Genomic DNA, 25,511 nt, shown 5'->3' on the forward strand with positions numbered 1-25,511 from the left:
TCAACGTTTGTGTGACGGCGACCCCCGTCACACGGACGCGCCGCGCAGGCGTGGCGCTGCCCCCATGCACGGCGCGCATGCGCGGCGGCGCCCCCTGAGGGGGGAAAATGGCGGATCGCGTTGTTTGGCGACCCCCGTAAAATGGTCGTTCGACCCCAAATGGGGTCGCGACCCATAGGTTGAGAACCGCTGCCCTGTACCATTTCTGACCAAGGGCTGTCCAGTCTCTTCTTAAAAGCCTCCAGTGGTGGCAAGCTGTTCCACTAGCTAATTCTCCTCACTGTCAGGAAGTTTCTCCTTAGTTCTAGGTTGCTTCTCTCCTTGTTGAGTTTCCATCCGTTGCTTCTCGTCCTGCCCTCAAGTGCTTTGGAGCATAGGTGGACCCCCCTCTTCTTTGGGGCAGTCCCCCAAATACTGGAAGAATGCTATCATGTCCCCTAGTTCTTCTTTTCTCTTCTTCTTCTTGTGCCCTATCCGTTATCGGACATTGGCGATCATGTTGGCAATCCTGCTTTTATCAGCAGCCGCACGAAAAAGTGCTGCTGAGTTTTGTCCAAACCGGTCCCTGAGATTTTGAAGCCACGATGTTCTTCTTCTGCCTGGATCTCATTTGCCTTCAGTCTTTCCCTGGAGGATTAAATGGAGTAGGCCGTATTTTTCTGCGTGTCGCATCACGTGTCCGAAATATTCTAATTTTTGTCTTTTAATTGTTTTGATGATTTCCCTGGGCTTTCCCAGGCAGCTTATCCCCTCCTCATTTCTGATCTTGTCAACCCAGCTTCTACGTAACAGCCGCCTGTCAATCCACATTTCAAAGGCTTCCAGTCTCTTCAGGTGGCCTTCTGTCAGAGACCAACTCTTTACTCCATAGAGCATTGGTTCTCAACCTGTGGGTCAGGACCCCATTTGGGGTCGAACGACCATTTCACGGGAGTCGCCAAACAACGCAGTCCGCCATTTTTTCCCCCCTTTTCCTTAGCTGTGCTACTCCCTTTTATTCTATTGGCTTTTGAAAGCCAATAGGATAGACTCTCTTGAATAGAGTCTAATTCTATTGGCTTTCCAAAGCCAACAGGAATTGTCCGGGTTGTCTCTGCCCTGCTGAGCCCACCAAAAGTCCCATTCTGCAAACGGGGCTGCACCAGTGGAGTAGTCCTCGACTTACGACCAGTTGAGTAGTCCTCGACTTACGACCGGTTGGGGGTCGCGGCATTAAAAAAGTTGAGAACCACTGGCCGTAGAGCAAGGCAAACCCATTTCCTGCAACCGCTCTTCATCTGTTTGAATCTCCAGGCCTTTAATCCTCTTAGTTGCTCTTCTCTGCCCTTCTTCCAAGGTCTCAACATCTTTTTTTTTTTGGTAATGTGGTGACCCAAACTGGATGCAGTGTTCCAGATGTGGCCTTAGTAAGGTTTTGTCAAGGGAGGAGAAGGGAAAGAGGGAAGGGCCTTTGGAGAACAGGCTGACCTCTGTCGCCAGCCTTCTACCTGGGCATGCTGGAGAACAGACAGCCCTTGTCTGGGCAGCAGGAGTCCTGCTCTCTACATCCCAGTTCTTCTCTGGGAAGAGTTCCTTCTCCATGGGTGAGAACTTGGAGAGGAAAACAAGACCCCCTGCCCATGTTTACGGACTAAGTGGGAGCCATAAACCTCCTAGCCCATCAAACACATCTTGGCCTTGAAGCAGACCTGGTGTGCTTGCCCAGTTGCCATTGCTGCATTTGGAGGAAGCGCAGAAGACTTCAGGTCTTACAGTGTGACTGTGCTGGGAAGAGGCCGAAGGAGCTTCTGGAGGCCAAGGGACATCTGGAGGGAGGCCCACAGATGCTCTTTTCTGAGACCCCCCCCCCCAAGAAGAGAATATTTGCAGCTCACAGGTTGAACGGTGGGATCCGTGGTGCTCTCTGAGCACCAACAAGTACCTTTCTCAGTACTAGAAGGAGGAGGAGGAGCAGGAGGAGGAGGAGGAGCAGGAGGAACCATCTTCAGTGGTAGCAGAGGATAGGGTTTGCCCCCTGTTTCTGTACATGGCGTGCTTTGTCAATATTCTTGACAATATTGGCTTGTTTGTCTGAATTGATAAGTCCTCAGTTGGGGGTTACATTGGCTGGGCAAGCTACTGTATATAAACCAGGGGTCTTCAAACTTGGCCCTATGATGACTTGTGGACTTCAACTCCTAGAATTCCTCAGCCAGGCATGAGGAATTCTGGGAGTTGAAGTCCACAAGTCATCAAAGGGCCATGTTTGAAGACCCCTGGACTTCAATCCCAGAATTCCTCAGCTAGGCTCGCTGGCTGAGGAATTCTGGGAGCTGAAGTCCACAAGTCATCAAAGGGCCAAGTTTGAATACTCCCTGGACTTCAACTCCCAGAATTCCTCAGCTAGGCATGCTGGCTAAGGAATTCTGGGAGTTGAAGTCCACAAGTCATCAAAGGGCCATGTTTGAAGACCCCTGATATAAACACAAACCTCATTCGTTTCTAGCACTGATATGTTACTGTTTACATATGCGTGGCTTGCCCTGCCCGTGTTGGGGGGGGGGGTGTTCTTGATTAGACTCTTCTTCAGCCATCATCAGGCCCCTGGAAATAAACAACGTCTACATGCCGTTCAAAAGAGACCATCACAAAGTTTAAAAGGCCACCAGACCTATTTGCCAGCCATCAACAGATAAGCAGAGATTAACAGTAGATCAGCAGTCAAGCCATAACACCCCAGTCAACTCAGAGAAACAAGCTAACGATAAACGATCATCTACCAAGGATCCTCCCACCAGTATGAATAGGGCAAGCCAGTTGTGTATCAACAGAGAGCAACCCCTTTCCCTTCTGATGGAACACTGATGAAGTTCCCTAGTTGGGTCATGAAATGTCTGCAAATAAAATATAGCCAGGCTCAGAGACCACCCTTGCAATTCAGCCCTGAGCCACAGATATTCTGCTCCACGTTCTTTTGATGTTCTCTCTTTCAAGCTCTGCTCATCCCAGAGATGAAGGTGATGGAGGCCATCACGTTCAGAGGACATCAGCCGACAGTTGTTGAAGTCTCCCCCAGATGTTGAGTTGCGTTCCTTCTTTTTCAGGTGCCAACCCCCTGCAGAGAAACGAAATGGGGCACACGCCCTTGGATTACGCCCGCGAAGGAGAAGTCATGAAACTCTTGAAAACGTCAGCCACAAAGGTGAGGATTCGGGGATTCGTTTTCAGCCCGCTGCCTTCTCTTTCTAGCTCGGAAACACAATATATATAAAATAGTTTGATTAATTATTTGAACCTGAAAGTCAGAAGGGTGCTTACCAAGTATTTGGGCAACCCAAAATGAGATGGTATATATTAATACCCTAGAACAGGGGTCCCTGACCTTGGCAACTTTAAGACCTGTGGATTTCAACTCCCAGAATTCCCCAGCCAGCCATGCTGAGGGGAAAGGGAGAAGCTTCCAAGCTGAGCCCTGCTGGCTCAGGAATTCTGGGAGTTGAAGTCCACAGGTCTTAAAGTTGCACAAGGTCGGGGACCCCTGCCCTAGAAGTTGGACATGCAATTGAAAATCGTCTTCAGAGGCTGTAGAAATGAAAGCAGTGTTCCCCTATAACCAGGGGTAGGCAACCCTCTCGTGGACTCCAACTCCCAGAATTCCTGAGCCAGTCACGCTGAGGGGAAAGGGAGAGGTTTCCAAGCTGAGCCATGCTGGCTCAGGAATTCTGGGAGTTGAAGTCCACGAGTCATGAAGGGCCATAGTTCCCCCATGCTGGCTGAGGAATTCTGGGAGTTGAAGTCCACGAGTCATGAAGGGGCCAAAGTTTCCCCCATGCTGGCTGAGGAATTCTGGGAGTTGAAGTCCAGAGTCATGAAGGGGCCAAAGTTCCCCCATGCTGGCTCAGGAATTCTGGGAGTTGAAGTCCAGAGTCATGAAGGGGCCAAAGTTCCCCCATGCTGGCTCAGGAATTCTGGAAGTCCATGAGTCATGAAGGGGCCATAGTTCCCCCATGCTGGCTCAGGAATTCTGGGAGTTGAAGTCCATGAGTCATGAAGGGGCCATAGTTCTCCGATGCTGGCTCAGGAATTCTGGGAGTTGAAGTCCATGAGTCATGAAGGGGCCATAGTTCTCCCATGCTGGCTCAGGAATTCTGGGAGTTGAAGTCCACGAGTTATAAAAGAGCCAAGGTTGCCTACCCCTGCCCTATACAAATGAATGCAAAACCTACAGAAGGATCTGGGTACATGGATGGCAGAATTCTGATCAAAATATCACAAGAGGTGTTAACATTTGGGAAGAGCAGTGTGTTTTTATGCTGGCCAGGGAGAGTACAGAACACAGAAGAAGACACTAAGAAAAACAGTTTCTTAGTATGTTTCTTAATTTAAAGAAAACCTACAACAGAGTGAATCAGCTTGAATATGTAAAGTATCAAATAAAAAGCTGGTTGCTCAATGCAATAAGAGAGAGAGAGAGAGAGAGAGAGAGAGAGAGAGAGAGAGAGAGAGAGAGAGAGAGAGAGAGAGAGAGAAATTGATTGATTGTGGTATTTATAAGTTTACATTATCTTGATGTAAAGTCAGTAGGAATGACCACTTAAAAAACATTCTCACTGCTGCTGTGTCTCCCTATGATGAAAGGAGAGCCTGTGGGATGCAATACTTAGAAATAATTCACTATTGAGCAGGGAGCAAGTTAAAAATGTCCTGTTGGTTGTTAAGTGTACGGATAAATTTATGAGGAATGCTTTGTGGTGACAGTCAAGCCAGGCTGCTTCCAGACATAAACCTACGTGCATTTTATTTATTTTTATTTATTGCACTTATATGACCGACTGTCCGCATATAAGCAACTGGTTTTGTACGCAAATGATGCCATGTTCAAACACGGGCTTGAAGGCACCCAAAAACGTGAGGTAAATTGTAAAATACAGTCAGAAGCCCAGATCTGAGAATTTATACATCGGAACCAAGGTAGATAATAGGCGACTGGAAAATAAATGAATGATAAATTATACTATAAATGGTGGATAATTAGATCAAACAGATATAAAGGGTAGTCCTCGACTTAAAACCCAAAATTGGGAGCCCAAAATTACTGTTGCTAAACGAGACAGTTGCTAAGGGAACTCTGGGTTGGGAAAGAGGTAGATTGTAGAAGTCCATTCTGTAGCCCTTTGTGGATTCAGGTTGTTGAATACAGGTTCTCTGTATTTTTTCCCCCTGGTCTTTCCTGCTCAAAGTTATTTTTTACTAATTTGTGACAACCTTTGAGATGACTGAGAAGGAACACATATTTTATGCCTATACTAGGGGTGGGGAACCTGGGCTCTTTTATGACTGGTGGACTTCAACTCCCAGAATCCCTGAGCCAGCCATGCTGAGGGGAAAGGGAGAGGTTTCCAAGCTGAGCCATGTTGGCTGAGGGATTCTGGGAGTTGAAGTCCACGAGTCATGAAGGGGCCATATAGTTCCCCCCTGATGGCTCAGGAATTCTGGGAGTTGAAGTCCACGAGTCATGAGGGAGCCATATAGTTCCCCCCTGATGGCTCAGGAATTCTGGGAGTTGAAGTCCACGAGTCATGAGGGAGCCATATAGTTCCCCCCGATAGCTCAGGAATTCTGGGAGTTGAAGTCCACGAGTCATGAAGGGGCCAAAGTTTCCCTCATGCTGGCTGAGGAATTCTGGGAGTTGAAGTCCACGAGTCATGAAGAGGCCAAAGTTTCCCTCATGCTGGCTGAGGAATTCTGGGAGTTAAAATCCACGAGTCATAAAAGAGTCAAGGTTCCCCATCCCTAGCCTAGGCTATCGGCTAAATCAGGGGTCTTCAAACTTGGCCCTTTTATGACTCGTGGACTTCAACTCCCAGAATTCCCGAGCCAGCCATGCTGAGGGGAAAGGGAGAGGTTTCCATACTGAGCCATGTTGGCTCAGGAATTCTGGGAGTTGAAGTCCACGAGTCATAAAAGAGCCCAGGATCCCCACCCCTGGCCTATACCCTGCCAAATAGAGTCTTCTGGACTTCCCCATTTCTTTTGTGCTGATACTATACCAACATCTGGACCCGAAGGCATTCCAGCTGTTATAGATACAACCAGACCTGCTGTTGTTGTCGGTCTTTCCGCTCCAAAATCAGTTCTGGGTATTTAAAAAAAAATATTGATAAGATTGAGCAAATCCAGAGACGGGCAAGCAAAACGGTGCAAGGCCTGAGGGACGAGACATAACAGGAGAGATTGGAGGAACCGAATGTGCACAGCCCAGGAAACAGAAGGGAAATGGGTGACAAGATTGAAACCTTTAAATACATTAAGGGTGTGAACAAGGTTCCAGAAGGCGGCATTTTCAAGTATTCAGCAAAAAAAAATCAAGAACATCGCCTCAAACTGACAGAAGGGACGTTCAAAAGCCACATTAGAAAGGATCACAGAAAGAGCAGTGAAAGCTTCGCGCCAGCTTCCGGCAGAGGTAGTGGGTCCACCATCAGTAACTGAGTTACTTCGACAAAAAATAAAAGCCATCATTTTAAAAATAACAAATGAAAAAGAAAGCAAAAGCAAAAGAAAACCTCAAAGAGCGGACTCCACGGTCCACTAAGTCTTTTTCTGCCCTCAGTTTTCCATGCTTCTGTATTTCTAAAATAATGTCTTATTTTGGAATCGGCTCCATCTCTGTACGCTGGTGAGAGTGATCTCAGTTGCTTGCCAGTTGTCGGCGGTGTCAACCCAAGGGTGAGATTGACTGCAAAATCCAGAGGCCGCCGGCTTTGGGAAAAGGAGGCGAGGACAAAGTTGTCGCAATGTCAGTGTGCGTAAAAAGAAATGTCAGGAGTTGCGGTTCTTCTATCTCCGTGAGAAGAAGAAGAAGAGAGAGAAACAAGGCCTTGCTAAAGTAGTCTGATGCGTCCCTGGGGTCCTCTCCAGAAAGTCAAGAGCTCTTCATTACTTAAAGAGGGTTAGAACAGGGTTTTCACGTCTCCCGTGCAGACCCTGCAACCTTGGAGAGAGAGGCTGTGATTTGTGGATAAATGGGAACTGCCGAAGGAAACGGGAGGGTGCAGGCATAACATCTTTAAAATCTTCCTGGCTGTTTGGTGATGAATTCAACCGCTGTGGGCGACGCCGTGGTAGATGTGGCGCTTGCTCAGAAGAGCCACTTCCCAACCTGCGGAGAGCGTTCGAGAATTTATGGGCCGTTATCCTCCCAGCCGGAGACGGTGTTGGTGCTGCCGTTCCAAGCAGAGGCACGTCCCATCCATTGTCTTCACACAGCAGTGACAAAGCAACAGGAGATTCCCACTGGTGGCTTTCGTTTGTTTCCGGAGGGGTCCCCCTTTTACCTGCAGCAGAATATAATGGAATCACAGAATTGGAAGGGACCTTGGAGGTCATCTAGTCCAACCCCCCGCTCAGGCAGGAGACCCTATACCAGTGGTGGCGAACCTATGGCACGGGTGTCAGAGACGGCACTCAGAGCCCTCTCTGTGGGCACGCACGCCGTCGCCCCAATCCTGGGCCTTCAGCTGGGTTTTATAAAACCTTTTTGCTTTAGGCCTCCGCCGCCGTGTGGAAAAAAAAAAAAAGGTTCAATCAGTCAATTTCAATTTCTCGCGGGAAAAAAAAAAAGATCTCGCAAAGTTGGAATTGATTGATTGAACTTTTTAGTCCCACCCAGTCTGCCGTTACCACCGCAGCCACGCCCACCCAATGGGACATGCCCATTCAATTGGCCACACCCACCCAATGGGCCACACCCACCTGGCACCCGATGATGCATTAGTGGGTTTTGGGTTGCAGTTTGGGCACTCGGTCCCTAAAAGGTTCGCCATCACTGCCCTACACCATTTCAGACAAATGGCTGTCCAGTCTCTTCTTAAAAACTTCCAGTGTTGGAGCATTCGCCGCTTCTGGAGGCAGGTGGTTCCGCTGGTTAATTGTTCTAACTCTCAGGAAGTTTCTCCTTATTCTAGGTTGCTTCTCTCCTTGATGAGTTTCCATCCGTTGCTTCTTGTCCTGCCTTCAGGCGCTTTGGAAAATAGCTTGACTCCCTCTTCTTTGGGGCAGCCCCTGAGATACTGGAAGACTGCTATCATGTCCCCCCTAGAATAAAATAGAGCTGGAAGGGACCTTGGAGGTCTTCTAGTCCAGCCCCCTGCTTAAGCAGGAGAACCTATACCATCTCAGACAAGTGACTGTCTAGCCTCTTCTTAAAAACCTTAACCCCCCCCCCCTTTCTGAAAACTTTGTGCCCACCAACACAAAAAAGCTCAGTTTGTGAGTGGAGCTTTTTCTGAGGCAGCCACTCCCTCAGCGATGGAAGGCCGTCCCGGAACAAGAGAATAGTAGGATTGGAAGGGACCTTGGAGGTCTTCTAGTCCAACCCCCTGCTCAAGCCGGAGACCTACGATGTTTTAGACAAATGGCTGTCCAGTCTCTTCTTGAAAACCTCCAGGGATGGAGCACCCACAACTTCTGGAGGCAACTTCTGTTCCGCTGGTTAACTGTGCTATTAATTCCTCCTTAGTTCTAGGTTGCTTCTCTCCTTGATTAATTTCCATCCGTTGCTTCTTGTCCTGCCTTTGTGACGGAAGCTCTTTTCCTTGTACTTAGTTGGATTCTGGGATGAAGCACTTGGCCCCGGCTGGAATGGGCTGTGAATGAGAAGACTTGAGTTGATCCTGGCTACCCAAATTACCATGAGCAGCAAAAATGTTCTCCTGTCCCAGGTCCCTCTCCCTGGGCAGGTGAGTGAGGCTAGAAGGCTACCCTTGTCTGCCGGGCCTTGGAGCAGGCGGAGCTGTCGGACGCTTCCTGTGACTCCAAATCACAGGCTTGGGAATTCTGGGAGTTGAAGTCCATTGTAAAGGTGCTAGGTTGAGAAACACTGACCTAGAACAACAATTTCTTAGCTGTTCCCCCGAAACAGCTCCTTGACTGAGATTCATTGATGGCACTTTCATCATCTGGCCTAATGGAAAATGTTCTTTTTATTATATTCCATCAATATTTCAACAGTTCCATCCCCTCCGACTTAACATCTGTATGTCTCTCTACGGAAACCCTCGTTCCTCTAACCTTTTAACTGGGCGAAACGGAGCAACAGTTTTTGAACCAAGATACTTCATATCAGCTAACTTACAGAGTGCATCCAAAATCTGTGACCCTTGCTCCTATGGGATTAAAATTTGGCCCGTTTTATAAAACCTTTTATGGCATAAAATTATCACACTTTATGACAATAAAAAAACTCACACGTCTCCTATGCTGATATTTGACTTGCTATACAGTTGAACATGGGCTACTTTCAAGGCAGATACACCCCTGAAGATATCTCAACTTTTGCAGTGAAGGCAATGAATTATAAGTTCTCCTATTGTTGAAGACACCGAAGAATCTGGTAAGAAAATGTTATAGGTAGGTGGCAGATAGATAATTAGATGGAGAGAGAGAGGGGATAGATAGATAGATAGATAGATAGATAGATAGATAGATAGATAGATAGATAGATAGATAGATAGATAGATAGATAGATAGATAGACAGACAGAGACAGACAGACAGACAGACGATAGAGATAGATAGACAGACAGACAGATAGATATAGATAGACAGACAGACAGAGACATAGAAGGATAGATGGATGGATAGATGATAGATAGACAGACATAGATAGATGATATAGATAGATAGATAGAGAGAGAGAGAGAGAGAGAGAGAGGATATAGACAGATAGACAGACAGATATAGAAGGATGGATAGATGATAGAGAGAGAGACAGAGACAGACAGAGAGACACAGATGATAGAGATAGATAGATAGATAGATAGAGATAGATAGATAGATAGATAGATAGATAGATAGATAGATAGATAGATGAGAGACATAGATAGATGATAGATAGATAGACACAGACATAGATAGATAGATAGATAGATAGATAGATAGATAGATAGATATAGATAGACAGACAGAGAGATATAGAAGGATAGATAGACGGATAGATGATAGATAGATAGATAGATAGATAGATAGATAGATAGGGAGGGAGGGAGCGATAGATGGATAGATGAGGTAGGTAGTAAAGAGAAGGGGGGAGAGAGAGAGAGAGAAATGGATGAAAGTTTCAAGCCAACTTTTGCACTCTCCTTCTTCACCTGCATCAAGAGGCTCTTTAGTTCCTCTTCACTTTCTGCCATTAGAGTGGTGTCATCTGCATATCTTAGGTTGTTGATATTTCTCCCGGCAATCTTAATTCCAACTTTTGATTCATCTAGCCCTGCCTTTCCCACGATGTGCTCTGCATATACTGTAAGTTAAATAGGCAGGGCGATAGAATACAGCCTTGCCGGATTCCTTTCCCAATTTTGAACCAATCAGTGGTTCCAAGCATGTTTGCTGACAAGGGTCTGTTCTCCGCTGCACCTTGGACCGCCCGCTACATCCGCCCCGCCTCGTATGACGACGGCAGCGAGTTCTCTAAATGCCCAAGTACGCAACCGACACCCATTTTTGTGGGCTTCGGCATAAATGTCTTGAATTTTGGAATAAGGGAGGAAGAAAGAAGCTGATTCAATACACCGGCAGTTCGTAAAGCTGATGGAAATCGCGAGACCCGTTCTCTGACGGAGTCCGCCTGTCAGTCACCTCGGATAATATATCTGGCAAGACGCCCTCGGATGCCTCTGTCCCTTTTCTGCAGACATAAAAAAGCGGGGGAGAAAAGAATTGGCCTATATATTCAGGAAGACATAGATGTATAGGTGGGGGGAGGCTGGTGATATATGCAGAGCCTGGGGGGGCAGCGGCAGGCATGGTGCTTCCCATTCAGCCCGGCAAGGAGATTCCTCTGGGATCGGCCCAGAAGTTATTGCTCCATATTGAAACATCAGGACGGATGGGGTGTCTTCCGCCTCGACGGACGGCAGCAGCCAAAATTGGCTCCGTGGCTTTTGCTTTTAAAAAAAAAAAAAACTTCTGCCACAGCTGTTCCCACCATGGGAAAAACTCCTGGGTGGGTTCTGCGATTGCTTTTGTAGGCTGAGGAAGCATTTTTGAGACTTCCGTTCTGGTGAAAACGGATAGTGCTGATTAAATCAGTGAACAGATACTGATGGAAGAGAATATTTGCAAATCGGAGTTGAACTGTGGGGTCCTTGGTGGTCTCTGAACTGGGTGGTTTTCTTGCAGACGTTTCCTGACCCAACTAGGGAACATCATCAGTGCTAGAAGGGAGGAGGAGGAGGAGGAAGGAAGGAAGGAAGGAAGGAAGGAAGGAAGGAAGGAAGGAAGGAAGGAAGGAAGGAAGGACAGACTGTGGGGTCCTTGGTGCTCTCTGAGCTAGGTGGTTTTCTTGCAGATGTTTCTTGACCCAACTAGGGAACATCATCAGTGCTAGAAGGGAGGGGGGTTTAGGAGAGGGAGGGAGGAGGAGGAGGAAGAAGAAGAATGTAGTGGGTCCTTGGTTCTTTCTGAGAGAGAGAGAGAGAGAGAGAGAGAGAGAGAGAGAGAGAGAGAGAGAGAGAGAGAGAGCAACTAGCACCTGGATGACTGAGAATCTAAGTAAATAATAATAAGAGCCGAGGTGGCGCAGCAGTGAGAGTGCAGTACTGCAGGCCACTTTAGCTGACTGTGTTCAGCAGGTCGGCGGTTCAAATCTCACCGGCTCAAGATTAACTCAGCCTTCCATCCTTCTGGGGTAGGTAAAATGAGGACCCAGATTGTTGGGGGCAATGTAAAATATATATATATATATACATTGCTTACTGGTGTACACTGCTTAGAGAGTGCTTGCACTTAAAGCGGTATATAAGTCTCATAAATAAATAAATAAATAAACCCTGTCACTCTGGGAGAAGCCCCTTGTATAAAAACAAGCAAACCTCAGTCCCTTCCAGCACTGATGATGTTACCTTGTTGGGTCATGAAACGTTTGCAAGAAAACAACCAAATCCACTCAAAGCTTCCTTCAAGATTGCCAGGCACTCTCTGGCCTGCAGGGAGACTCTCTCTGCTCCAACCACTCCTCCCCACAGCTAGACCGGGCAGGGCGGGGGGAGAGAGAGAGAGGCCAGGGTGTGACAAGCATCTCTTTTCCTGCCCTCCCCACAGTTCCAGGAGGAGAAGCGCAGGAGGGAGATTGAGGAACGCCGGCGGTTCCCCCTGGAGCAGCGACTCCGAGAACACATCATTGGCCAGGAGAGCGCCATCGCCACCGTCGGAGCAGGTGAGGCGGGGAGCCCGGCTCGCAAAAGCCAGAGCCTGCTCAGAAACATACACGTGTGTGCGTGTGTGTGTGTGTATGCATGCATGTGTGTGTGTGTGTGTGTGTGTGTATATATATATGCTCTGTGTCTGTATACATATATACAGACACACACACACATTAAGTGAGTTTTGCCCCATTTTATGACCTTTCTTGTCATTTGTTGAATCAATCACATATCTGTCATAGATGATAGACAGACAGACTGACTGACAGACAGATAGACTGATAGACTGATAGATAGATAGATAGATAGATAGATAGATAGATAGATAGATAGATAGATAGATAGATACGGAGGGACGGACAGACAGATAGATGATAGATGGATGGATTGACAGATGGTTAAACACAGATAGATAAATAGATAGATAGATAGACAGACAGACTGATAGATGATGGATGGATAGATGGATAGATGAACGGACGGTTGGGTAAACAGATAGATAGATAGATAGATAGATAGATAGATAGATAGATAGATAGATAGAGACAGACAGACAGACAGACAGACAGACAATGATAGATGATAGATAGATTGATAGATGATAGATAGATAGATAGATAGATAGATAGATAGATAGATAGATAGACAGACAGACAGACAATGATAGATTGATAGATGATAGATAGATAGATAGATAGATAGATAGATAGATAGATAGATAGACAGACAGACAATGATAGATGATAGATTGATAGATGATAGATAGAGAGAGAGAGAGAGAGAGAGACAGACAGACAGACAGACAGACAGAGAGACAGACGGACAGACAGATAGATAAACACAGATAGACAAATAGATAGATGATACATAGACAGACAGACAGACAGAGAGAGAAGGTAGGGAGAGAGAGAGAGAAAGAGAGAGAGAGAGAGAGATCTGTCATAGAGAAGAGAGGGCTAGACCCGTCCTCCAAAGATCAAAAAGCAGGACGAGAAGCAACAGATGGAAACTGATCAAAGGCAGATCCAGCCTAGAACTAAGGAGAAACTTCCTGACAGTCAGAAGAGTCAACCAGTGGAGCAGAAGCTGCCTCCAGAGGTTGTGGCTGCTCCATCACTGGAGGTTTCTAAGAAACAATTAAGCAGCCATTTGTCGAGAATGGTACGGGGTCTCTGGCTTGAGCAGGGGGGTGGGTGGACTAGAGTAGCTTGCCGTCCTGGCCTGGCACGGGGGGGGGGGGGGGCATGTGAGTGGCAGGTGCACATGCCACGGGCACGGCTCCATTTGTGCGAGCAGCGTGCACGCACTCTCCTCTGGCGGAAACAGAGCTTCGTACCCGTGGGCAAGTGCCCTCCGCTCGTGAAAGTGGAATTTCGTGCGCTTGCTTGCCCATTTCTCCTGCTGCCTGCTTTCAAACAAGCCACGGCCCGGCAGTGGGCTTGGGGACCCCTGGACTAGCGGACCCCCGAGGTCCTTTCAGCCCTGTCATTCTGTGTTCTGCGAATGCCAGCTCAGGACTCGGAGGGCGTCTCTGCTCTCTGGATCCCGGCGGGGGGGGAGAGCGATTCCTCTCCCGTCGCTCGAACCTCCGGCTGGACACGGAAGCATTTCAGCCTCCAGGTCTTTCTCAGAGAGCGCAGTAAATAAAGAATATTAAAACTCTTTGTCAGCCTCTGGAACTCCCCGCCCCCCCAAATGTGTCCAGGGGACGATTATGAATGGGTGCCAGGGGTTAGTGAAGGGGTTCCTTTGCTTCGTCTCCCCACGGCCAGTTGGGACTCCGGACCCGTTGACCCATCGCCTGGGGCCTGTCCCTTTCCACATCTAGCCAGCAGGAGAGTTGGCCTCTAGCCTTTGGGGAGGGGGCTTCGCAGAGCTCCAAGGACGTGCTGGTGGGCTTTCTCCCCGAGGGAGATGGCTGCAGAGGGGCTCCCCGTTGGCCCAGCCTTTTTTCTCCGCCTGGCTGGCTGGTTTACTTGTATAGTGCTGGCTGAGGCCGCTTGGACTCCCCGGAGCAGGTTAGCGTTTGCATCAAACATGTGCGGCGGTAACAGCCCCCCCCCACACACACACACCATTTTGTTGCTGTAGAGAGCGAGGAGAAAGATGAAAGTTGGGCAGAATGAGAGATTAGCATCTATTTGATGTTCCATTTAGCAATTAAAGAAAAAAAATGTTTTTGACTCACTCTAAGATACGCTTGAAGACCAGTAAGGACTGTACTAGACCTTCCTTCCTTCCCTGTTTCCCTATTTCCTTCCTTCTCTCTCTCTTTTCCTTCCTTCCATACTTCCTTCCTTCTCTCTTTTCCTTCCTTCATATTTCTTTCCTTCTCTCTCTTTTTTCCTTCCTTCCTTCTACATTTCCTTTCTTCTCTCTTTTCCTTCCTTCCTTATTTCCCTATTTCCTTCCTTCTCTCTTTTCTTTCCTTCCTTCATATTTCCTTCCTTCCATATTTCCTTCTCTCTTTTCCTTCCTTCCCTATTTCCTTCTCTCTCTCTTTTCCTTCCTTCCTTCCGTATTTCCTTCCTTCTCTTTCTCTCTCTATCTCCTTCCCTCCCTCCTTTCCTTTCTTCCTTCCTTTCATATTTCCTTCCTTCTCTCTCTTTTTCTTCCTTCCTTATTTCCTTCCTTCTCTCTCTCTCTCTTCCTTCCTTTCTTCCTTCCTTCCATGTTTTCTTCTCTCTCTTTTCCTTCCTTCCTTCCATATTTTCTTCCTTCTCTTTCTCCCTCTCCCTCCCTCCCTTCCTTCCTCCTTTCCTTCCTTTCATATTTCCTTCCTTCCTTCCTTCCTTCTCTCTCTCTTCCTTCCTTCCCTCCCTCCTTTCTTCCGTACATCACCCAGATCGCAACTGAAAGTGACTTTAGCCCTTTGGCGTTTGTTATAGCTCAGAGGAGAAAGATATGGGCCACTTTTGGATTTGCATAATTCCTTACAATAACACCTGTTGGACGCCCTAGAGCCAGATCAGGGACCCACGGGAGGGGTTTTTGCCTGCAGGCCGGAGCTGGTATGAGATTGCAGACAGAAGGGAATCTCCGTAGCTCAGCATTGAGCTGTGGGGACCTTGGTGCTCTCTGAGCTGGGTGATTTTCTTGCAGACATTTCATGACCGAACTAGGGAACCTCATCAATGCTAGAAGGGAGAGGGGTTTGCAGAGAGGGAGGAGGAGGAGGAGGAGGGGAAGAGAAAAAGGTGGAGGAAGAAGGGAGAGGAAGGAAGGATTGTGGGGTCCTGGGTGCTCTCTGAGGTGGGTGGTTTTCTTGCAGACGTTTCATGACCCAGCTAGGGAACATCATCAGTGCTAGAAGGGGATGAGGTTTGCAGAGAGGAGGAGGGAGTATTGGGAGGGAGTGGGGTTTCCGCTCTGAGAATTGATGATGTGCCCTAGTTGGGTCATGAAACGTCTGCAAGAAACTTTCCCAGCTCAGAGAGCACCCAGGACCCCAGAGATCGCAGAGGTCTGGTGTGCTGCTGTGCATGTTTCGCAGTGGCCGGCCTGCAGTCCGGGGAAGGCAGAGGGCGAGAGAGCCAGGGGGAGGCTGGCAGGAAGAGGCATCGTCCACCTGTGGAATTCCTCGGCCGCTACTCCGATGTCTCCAGGATTCAGCCTCCGGCCTCCCAGACCAGCGGCTGGCCGGAGGGTCTCCCCTCCCCTGCGGGAAGCCCCCGCTTGGCCACTGGGAGAAGCAAAACCTTGGATTGAGTTGGGCCTCGCTCGGATCTGGCAGGGCTCTCCTTTGGCCCCGAGACCTGGGTAATAGAGGTGGTCCTCAACATACGACCGCAATTGAGCCCAAAGTGAGCTTTGCCCCCTTTTACGCCCTTTCTGGCCACCGTTGTTAAGTGAATCACTGCAGTCGTTAAGTTAATAACACGGTCGTTAAGCGAATCCGGCTTTTTCCCCCGTCGACTTGGCTTGTGAGAACGTCGCAAAAGGGGATCACGTGAGACACGTGCCCCGGGACACTGCGACCGTCGTAAATACGAGTCGGTTGTCAGTCTGAATGTAAATCACGTGACCCTGGGGGGGGGATGCTGCAAGGGTCCTCCGAGTGAAAAATGGTCATAAGTCACTTTTCAGGGCCGTTGTAACTTTGAACCGTCACTGAGTTGAGGACTCCCTATAGGACCTGAGAGACGCAGAACCCCCCCCCCCCCCCAAAAAAAAAAACGGCTCGGAGCCTCAGCTGGGTCTCTTCTTAACCCAGAGACTGGGAAGGGGACCCCAGCCATCCCAGAAAAAGAGGACCCTCTCGGTGGGCGAGGGGATGTGTGTCTCCCTTGCAGGCCCACAGCCTGGCACCCTGGCAGGAGGGGGGCCGGGCCTGCCGGCAGCTGGGGAAGCTAATTCAGGGGCCATGATTGATGGAGAGGGTCCTCTGGCGTGGGGGGCAGGTGGGGCCGCCTTGGGCGCAGGAGGGAGCAGCTGCCTCCCTTTGGGAAAGCCGCCTGATTGAATTAGCGGGAAAGAGGCGCCCGGCCTCCTCCTCGCCTGCCTTCCCCGTCGCACGGGGAGCAGCTGCGCTCTGCCACCCTCTCGCCGGAGCTGGGGGCACCTCCCACCGGGGTTGGCCTGCCGGGGGACTGGGGGGAGCAGTCCCAGGCTGGGGGTCCTGGGTGCCGGTCCGCCTCTGGGCCCCCTGAGCCCACCCACCCTTCCTTCTTTCCTTTTCCTTCCTTCCTCTCTCCCTCCCTTCCTTCCTTCCTTTCTCCCTCCCTCCCTTCCTTCTTCCTTCCTTTTCCTTCTTCCTTTTCCTTCCTTTCTTTTCCTTCCTTCTTCCTTCCCTTCTCCTTCTCCCTTTTCCTTCCTTCCTTTTCCTTCCTTCCTCCTTCCTTTTCCTTACTTCTTACTTCCTTCTTTCCTTTTTCTTCCTTCTTTCTCCTTCCTTCTTTCTCCTTCCTTCCTTCCTTCCTTTCTTTTCCTTCCTCCTTTCTTTCTTCCTTCTCCTTCCTTCCTTTCTTTCTCCTCCTTCTCCTTCCTTCCTTTCTTCCTTCCTTCCTTCCCCTTCCTTTTCCTTCCTTTCTTCCTTTCTTCTCCTTCCTTCCTTCTCCTTCCTCCTTCCTTTTCCTTTCTTCTTTCTTCCTTCCTTCTTCCTTCTTTCCTTTTTCTTCCTTTTTCCTTCTTCCTTTTTCCTTCCTTTCTTCCTTCTCCTTCCTTCCTTTTCCTTCCTTCATTCCTTCTTCCTTCCTCCTCCTCCCTTTCTTTTCCTTCCTTCTTTCTTCCTTCCTTCTGCTTCCCTCCTTCCTCCTTTTTCCTTCTTCCCTCCCTCCCTCCCTCCCTCCCTTCCTTCCTTCCTTCCTTCCTTCCTTCTTTTTCCTTCCTCCTTCCTTTTCCTTGCTTCCTACTTCCTCCTTTCCTTTTTCTTCCTTCTTTCCTTTCTTTTCCTTCCTCCTTTCTTCCTTTCTTCTCCTTCCCTCCTTCCTCCTTTTTCCTTCTTCCCTCCCTTCCTTCCTTCCTTCCTCCTTTTTCCTTCCTCCTTCCTTTTCCTTGCTTCCTACTTCCTCCTTTCCTTTTTCTTCCTTCTTTCCTTTTTCTTCCTTCTTCCTTCCTTCCTTCCTTCCTTCCTTCTTTCTTCTTCCTTCCTTCCTTTTTTTTTCCTTCAAAAAATACACTGGACATCCCTTTGATCAAGACGACATAAAGACTCCCGTCTTGAGTGGGGGGGCGGAGGGTTAGACTAGAAGACCTCTAAGGTCCTGTCCAGGCCTAGGATTCTTTGTTCTGCTGGTATCCCCGACCCAAACGGGATCCCATCCCGGCCCCGCAAAATGAATTGATTTGATAAAGGGACATTTATTACGCTCACAAATTGGCTGAAACCAATTTTGCTCACGTCGACCCCTGATAACTGCTGGGGTATTGATTTGTGTAAAGTAATACAGTGAATTTATCAGCTCAATCGCAAAGCTGAAGGGCCTCCCAGAGACCCCGGCGCTCTCGGGCAGGGCCGCCGCTGTGGCAGACGGCGAAAGAAGCCTGCCTTTGGAAAGAAGAAGAAAAGGAGAAAAAAAATAGCTTTCGACTTGGGGCCAGCCTGATGCCCCCCCCCTTTTCCTGCCTTTCCACGGCCCCCTGCCCCCCACTCAGCTGGAGGGAGAGGGTCCCGGGACCCTTAAGCCGGGGCCTGGTAGAGTTTTGCCTGCTACAAGGGCAGCGTCCGTCTGAAGGATGACTAGGAGTCCCCGAATGTCCGGGGATGAAAAATTAATGAAGTGGCAACACAGATAGAAGTGAAACTTCTGATATTTTTAATGCCTCGTCAGGCGGGGTTTGCTGCGCTGCTAAGTGACTCTCCTCGCCTTCCAGGCCTGGCAGCCAGGGTGGGCTTCAGCTGAAGCCTGAAATGTGGGCGTTTCTGTTTCCTTTGACCCTCCAAGGAGCTAGTCCTCGTGGGAGAGACAGTGGTTTCGAAGGGGGCCCCCCAGGATGGGGTCTCTGACCTGGCGGTCTTCGGCATTTTCGTTCCTGATGGGGGCAGCGTTCTCTCTAGCACTGATGAGGTCCCCCAGGTGGATTCTGAAAGGTGTGCAAGAAAAAACAGCCAAGCTCCAAGAAAGCATCAAGAACCCCACGGTCATCCCCCTCCCCCCCCTCCTCCCTTCTAGCATTGATGATGTTCCCTAGTTGGGTCATGAAATGTCTGCAAGGAAACCACCCAGCTCAAGAGAGCAGCAAGGAGTCCACTGTCATCCTCCTCTTCCATCACCACCACCACAACCACCACTTCCTCCTCCTCCTCCTCCCTTCTAGTACTGATGATGTCACCTGGTTGGGTCATGAAACGTCTGCAAGAAAACCACCCAACTGAGAAAGCACCAAGGACCCTAAAGTCCTCCTCCCCCTCCTCCCTTCTAGCACTGATGATGTTCCCTAGTTGGGTCATGAAACGTCTGCAAGAAAACCACCCAGCTCAGAGAGCACCCAGGACCCCACAGTCCCTCCTCCTCCTCCTCCTCTCCCTTCTTCTCCTCCCCCTCCCCCTCCTCCTCCTCCCCCCTTCCCGTCCTCCTTCCTCTCCCCCCTCCTCCTCCCTTCTAGCTCTGATGAGGTTCCCTAGTTGGGTTATGAAACGTCTGCAAGAAAACCCACCAAGCTCAGAGAGCACCAAGGACCCCACAGTCCCTCCTCCTCCTCCTCCTCTCCCTTCTTCTCCTCCCCCTCCCCCTCCTCCTCCTCCCCCCTTCCCGTCCTCCTTCCTCTCCCCCCTCCTCCTCCCTTCTAGCTCTGATGAGGTTCCCTAGTTGGGTTATGAAACGTCTGCAAGAAAACCCACCAAGCTCAGAGAGCACCAATGGACCCAGAGTCCTTCCTTCCTTCCTCCTGCTCCTCCTCTCCCTTCTCCTCCTGCTCCTCCCCCTTCTCCCCCTCTGCCCTCCTCCTCACCCTCCTCCTCCTCCTGCTCCTCCCTTCTAGCTCTGATGAGGTTCCCTAGCTGGGTCCTGAGACGTCTGCGAGGAAACAGCCAAGCTCAGAGTGCACCCACGACTCCTCATTTCCACCCTGCGCTCCATTCTCCTCTGCTGACTTCCTTCCGTGTGCAGATGGCACAGAGCAAATCCGAAACAGCCTTTCGGAGTGACTGGCGACCTTGGTGAAACTCAACAGAGACCAAGGCCAAGTTCTCTGCTCCAGAGAATGAAGTCAAAGGCCAGGAAAGCCGATGGGAGAGGTTTGGCTGGTTAATAGGACACGCACAAAGGATCTGGACTCCAGGTGGACCAGGCGCCAGGCCTGTGACGATGCTGCACTCGTGAGGCCACGCTTGGAATCCTGCATCCAGTTCTGGCTACTGTGATCTAGAAAAAGATGCTGCGACTCTAGAAAGAGGGCGGAGGAGAGCGGTGAAGTATATTAGGGGAGTGGAGGATAAAACATACAAAGAACGGCTATCCTCCCCTTCCCTTCCCTTCAGGGGTTGCAGAAATTGTGAGCGTCTAGTCTGCTGACAAGAAGGACCAGGGAAGACATGATAGCAGTATTCCAATATTTGAGAGGCTGCCCCAAAGAAGAAGGGGGTCCACCTCTTCTCCAAAGCCCCCGAAGGTAGGACGAGCAGCAACGGATGGAAACTATCAAGGAAAGATCAAACCTGGAAATACTCTAAGCACAAATGTCCTGATAGTGAGAACTATTAATCAGTGGAACAGCTGGCTGGAGGTGTTTTCTTAAGATTGGGCAGCCATTTGTCCAGAATGGTCTAGGGCAGGGGTAGGCCACCTGGGCTCTTTTATGACTGGTGGACTTCAACTCCCAGAATTCCTGAGCCAGCCAGGCTGAGGGGAAAGGGAGAGGTTTCCAAGCTGAGCCATGCTGGCTCAGGAATTCTGGGAGTTGAAGTCCACGAGTCATGAAGGGGCCATAGTTCCCCCATGCTGGCTCAGGAATTCTGGGAGCTGAAGTCCACGAGTCATGAAGGGGCCATAGTTCCCCCATGCTGGCTGAGGAATTCTGGGAGTTGAAGTCCCCGAGTCATGAAGGGGCCAAAGTTCCCTCATACTGGCTGAGGAATTCTGGGAGTTGAAGTCCACGAGTCATGAAGGGGCCAAAGTTCACCCATGCTGGCTCAGGAATTCTGGGAGTTGTAGTCCACGAGTCATGAAGGGGCCATAGTTCCCCCATGCTGGCTCAGGAATTCTGGGAGTTGAAGTCCACAAGTCATAAAAAAGCCAAGGTTGCCTACCCCTGATCTAGTCTAATGAAGAGAAGGACAAGGGGGGACATGATAGCAGAGCTCCAATATCTCAGGGGCTGCCCCAAAGAAGAGGGAGTCAAGCTATTCTCCAAAGCGCCTGAAGGCAGGACAAGAAGCAATGGATGGAAACTCACCAAGGAGAGAAGCAACCTGGAACTAAGGAGAAACTTCCTGACAGTGAGAACAATTAACCAGTGGAACCACCTGCCTCCAGAAGCGGTGAATGCTCCAACACTGGAAGTTTTCAAGAAGAGTCTAGACCAGGGGTAGGCAACCTTGGCTCTTTTATGACTCCTGGACTTCAACTCCCAGAATTCCTGAGCCAGCCTGGCTCAGCTTGGAAGCCTTTCCCTTTCCCCTCAGCGTGGCTGGCTCAGGAATTCTGGGAGTTGAAGTCCACGAGTCATAAAAGAGCCAAGGTGGCCTACCCCAGTATAGGTTGTCCTGCTTGAGCAGGGGGCTGGACTAGAAGACCTCCAAGGTCCCTTCCAGTCTTAGGATTCTAAGATTTTATGTGGCTTACGGCTAGATATATCCAGAGGTAGCATCATGCAATGTTATCTCCCTGGCAGCCATTTTCCCAGACTATGGATTACTTCAGATGTTTGGCAACTTTTGAAGAAAGGGCAGATTGAATATAAGGACAGGAGAAAAAAAAATGTCCTGAGCTCCCAAGATAGCCTGGAGACAAAGCTCCGATATTGAAAAGGTCGCTTGCCGAGGTGTCGACTAGATGAATGTTACGTCTTTCTTCAGAAAAGAAGCTAAAAGTAATCCGGGTGGGGTCCTTGGCGCCCTCTGAGCAGACGTTTCATTATCCAGCTAGCTAACATGATCAGTGCTAATAACGATACTAGCCCTGATGACGTTCCCTAGTTGGGTCATGAAATGTCTTCAAGAAAACCAGCAGGCTCAGAGACCACCAAGGACCCCACAGTTATCCCCCTCCTCTCAGAAACCTCCCCCCCCATCTTCCTCCTAGCACTGGTGATGTTCCCACATTGGGGCATGACACCTCTTCAGGAAAACCATCAAACTCAGAGCACAGGGATTCCCCCCTCCCCGTTCAATCCTGAAATAATAATAATAATAATAATAATAATAATAATAATAATAATAGGAGGAGGAGAAGGAGAAGGAGAAGGAAAAGGAGAAGGAGAAGAATAGAGCCGAGGTGGCGCAGCAGTGAGAGTGCAGTACTGCAGGCCACTTTAGCTGACTGTGTTCAGCAGGTCAGCGGTTCAAATCTCACCGGCTCAAGGTTGACTCAGCCTTCCATCCTTCCGAGGTAGGTAAAATGAGGACCCAGATTGTTGGGGGCAATGTAAATATATATATACATTGCTTACTGGTGTACACCGCTTAGAGAGTGCTTGCACTTAAAGCGGTATATAAGTCTCATAAATAAATAAAGAAAGAAAGAAGAAGAATTCCAAAACAACTGGAGCACCACGTGAACACCATCATTGGCACTGACAAATTGCAAAAGGCGGCCTTACTAGGAACTGCTTCTATCCTGCGACGAGATCTGTAATACCATCAAACATCCACATCTGCCTATCCCAGGTCCCAAATCCAGTCTGAACATCTGGCTGACTGTGCGATGATCAATGATAATAATAGCGTTGGAAGGGACCTTGGAGGTCTTCTAGTCCAACCCCCTGCTCAGCCAGGAAAACCCATGACCATTTCAGACAAGTGGCTGTCCAGTCTCTTCTTAAAAACTTCCAGTGTTGGAGCATTCACCGCTTCTGGAGGCAGGTGGTTCCACTGGTTAATTGCTCTCACTGTCAGGAAGTTTCTCCTTAGTTCTAGGTTGCTTCTCTCCTTGGTTAGTTTCCATCGGTTGCTTCTCGTCCTGCCTTCGGGCGCTTTGGAGAATAGCTTGACTCCCTCTTCTTTGGGGCAGCCCCTGAGATATTGGCTCACGGCTATCATGTCATCCCTCTTCCTCCTCTTCATTAAACAACATATTTTCTGTCAAGTGCCGGAGAAATCGGGAGAGTCAAGCAGTTCAAATGAGCATAAAGGTTTATTGCAAACTTAAGCGCTCTACAAAAATCTGAGCTACTAACAGTCAAGTAGCTCAAAAATCTGAGCTACTAATAGAAGGCTTAATTAAGGTGGGCTGGATTTATATTAAGGTGGGCCTGGTGAGTTGTGATGCATTTGACCAGGGGTCCTCAAACGTGGCCACCTAAAGACTTGTGGACTTCAACTCCCAGAATTCCCCAGCCAGCTATGCTGGCTGGGGAATTCTGGGAGTTGAAGTCCACAAGTTTTAAAGTGGCCATGTTTGAGGACCCCTGCGTTTGACCCTCGGGCTCAGCCTGCTCATCCCCTCTGTACAATATTCTGTCCTTGCAATCATCAGAGGTCACCTACCCAGCGCAAAGTATCACGGATCCTGTTGGCAAAAGCGCCTTTTGGGGACCCCTCTTCCTCCATCCAAGTGAGACTTTGAAGAGCCACGGCCGTCTCACACTGACTTCCGTCTCCCTTCGCTGGCACTCCTGGCAGACCGGAAGCCCAGCTTGGCGGTCTCCGGACCGCCCGTCTTTTAAGAGTCTCCCTTAAAATTGACCCCCTGCAGCAAGAGCTTAGGATGTTTACAGGCTTTGCTGACTTTCCAGGCGGATTTTGGCATGGGGAAGGGGTTCCCCTGAATAGTCTGCAAGGCCTGCCAAATTGGTAGTCACCCCCCCCCCACCCCTCCTGACTGAAACCTGCTTCTTGAACATTTTCCAGGACGGCCAGGAGGTGGGCTGGCCGGCCTAGTCAGGAGAGGGCTCCCCCATGCCGAAACGGCCTTGAAAAGTCACGTTGTGGTAAGTAAGAGCTACTAACAGGAACCAGGGGGCTGGGGGCAGCAGGAGGGTGGGGGGGAGTGAAACAAAGAGGGCAGGAGATTTGTTCCAGACTTGGCTGAGTGTGGCCAGCTTTGATCAAGAAAGGAAGCAGGAATCGTACGCAAGCGTCGGGCCAAAAGCAGAACCGTCTCTGAAATGTAGGGACGAGCCTGCAGGCAGAATCATGAGGGCGTCTGCAGCGCCTTTGCAAACTAATCAGTGAAAAGGCCGAGGCTTTTGTGAAGGTGTTGTTGGTTACCAAAAAAAGGGGGGAGGGCAATACTCGTAGCTCAGGGTCAAACTGTGGGGTTTTTTTTTTGGGTGATCTCACAGAGCTGGGTGTTTTTGCAGACGTTTTGTGACCCAGCTAGGGAACATCATCAGTGCTAGAAGGGAAGAGGAGCAGAACAGGAAGGAAGGAAGGAAGGAAGGAAGGAAGGAAGGAAGGAAGGAAGGAAGGAAGGAAGGAAGGAAGGAAGGAAGGAAGGAAAGATTGTGGGGTCCTTGGTGTTCTCTGAGCTGGGTGGTTTTTTTGCAGACATTTCATGACCCAACTAGGGAACATTATCAGTGCTAGAAGGGAGGAGAGAGGAGGAAGGAAGGAAGGAAGGAAGGAAGGAAGGAAGGAAGGAAGGAAGGAAGGAAGGAAGGAGAAAGAAAGAAAGAAAGAAAGAAAGAAAGAAAGAAAGAAAGAAAGAAAGAAAGAAAGAAAGAAAGAAAGAAAGAAAGAAAGAAAGACTGTGGAGTCCTTGCTGCTCTCTGAGCTGGCTGGTTTCCTTGTAGACGTTTCATGACCCAACTAGGGAACATCATCAGTGGTAGAAGGGAGGGGTTGTTCTCTATTGATATTCAGTGACTTGCCCAGTCAGCATTGGTGGGAGTGTAACTGTTGGTTCCTGGTTTAAACTGTTGTTTACTGTTGAGTCCTGTGTGCTGTCTGAGCTGGGTGGTTTCCTTCCAGACCTTTCATGCCCCAACTAAGGAATATCCTCAGTGCTAGAAGGGGGGGGGGGTTGTGGAGAGGAGGAGGAGGAATTTTGGTGCTCTCTGAGCGTGGCTGTTTTGTTGCAGACGTTTCATGACCCAACTAGGGAACATCATCCGTGCTAGAAGGGAGAGGGGTTTGCGGAGTGAAAGAGGGAGGAGTGCCTTGCCCTGTCAGTCTTGGCGGGAGTGGTCTTGGTGGTCCCTTGATAAGGCTGTGGTTTACTGTTATTGATTATTTGTCTGAACTGGTACTTCTTTGATAGGGGGTAGCACTGACAGGGCAAGCTACAATGCATATAAGCAGAGCAAAGCCCCGTCACTTGTTGGGTCAGGAAACGTCTGCAAGAAAAAAACACCAAGCTCAGAGAGCACCAAGGACCCCACAGTCCTTCCTTCCTTCCTTCCTTCCTTCCTTCCTTCCTTCCTTCCTTCTAGCACTGATGATGTTCCCTAGTTGGGTCATGAAACATCTACAAGAAAACCACCCAGCTCAGAGAGCACCTAGGAACCCACAGTCCTTCCTTCCTTCCTTCCCTCCCTCCCTCCTTCCTTCCTTCCGTCCTTCTTCCTTCCTCCTCCTCTTCCTCCTTCTCCTCCCTTTTAGCACTAATGATGTTGCCTAGCTGGGTCATGAAATGTCTGCAAGAAAACCACCCAGCTCAGAGAGCACCAAGGACCCCACAGTCCTTTTCCTCCCCCCCCCACTCCTCCTCCTCATTGTCATCCTCCCTTTTAGCACTGATGATGTTGCCTAGTTGGGTCATGAAACGTCTGCAAGAAAACCACCCAGCTC

At 49.4% G+C, this 25,511-nt stretch overlaps 1 protein-coding gene across 2 annotated transcripts in view; it reads left to right on the forward strand.

Annotated features, from left to right (window-relative positions):
- The window catches only part of CLPB (caseinolytic mitochondrial matrix peptidase chaperone subunit B), a 93,167-nt gene that overhangs the window by 44,554 nt on the left and 23,102 nt on the right, over positions 1-25,511 (forward strand). For both annotated transcript variants that reach the window (XM_039369752.1, XM_039369753.1), the window contains exons 6-7: positions 3,084-3,181; positions 12,084-12,198. In XM_039369752.1, the coding sequence (XP_039225686.1) occupies positions 3,084-3,181; positions 12,084-12,198 (213 nt within the window). The remainder of the gene's footprint in view (positions 1-3,083; positions 3,182-12,083; positions 12,199-25,511) is intronic.

The sequence above is a fragment of the Crotalus tigris genome, unplaced genomic scaffold (genome assembly GCF_016545835.1).
Source record: "Crotalus tigris isolate CLP2741 ecotype Arizona unplaced genomic scaffold, ASM1654583v1 scf7180000021220.622782, whole genome shotgun sequence".
In the NCBI taxonomy this organism is placed as follows: Eukaryota; Metazoa; Chordata; class Lepidosauria; order Squamata; family Viperidae; genus Crotalus; species Crotalus tigris.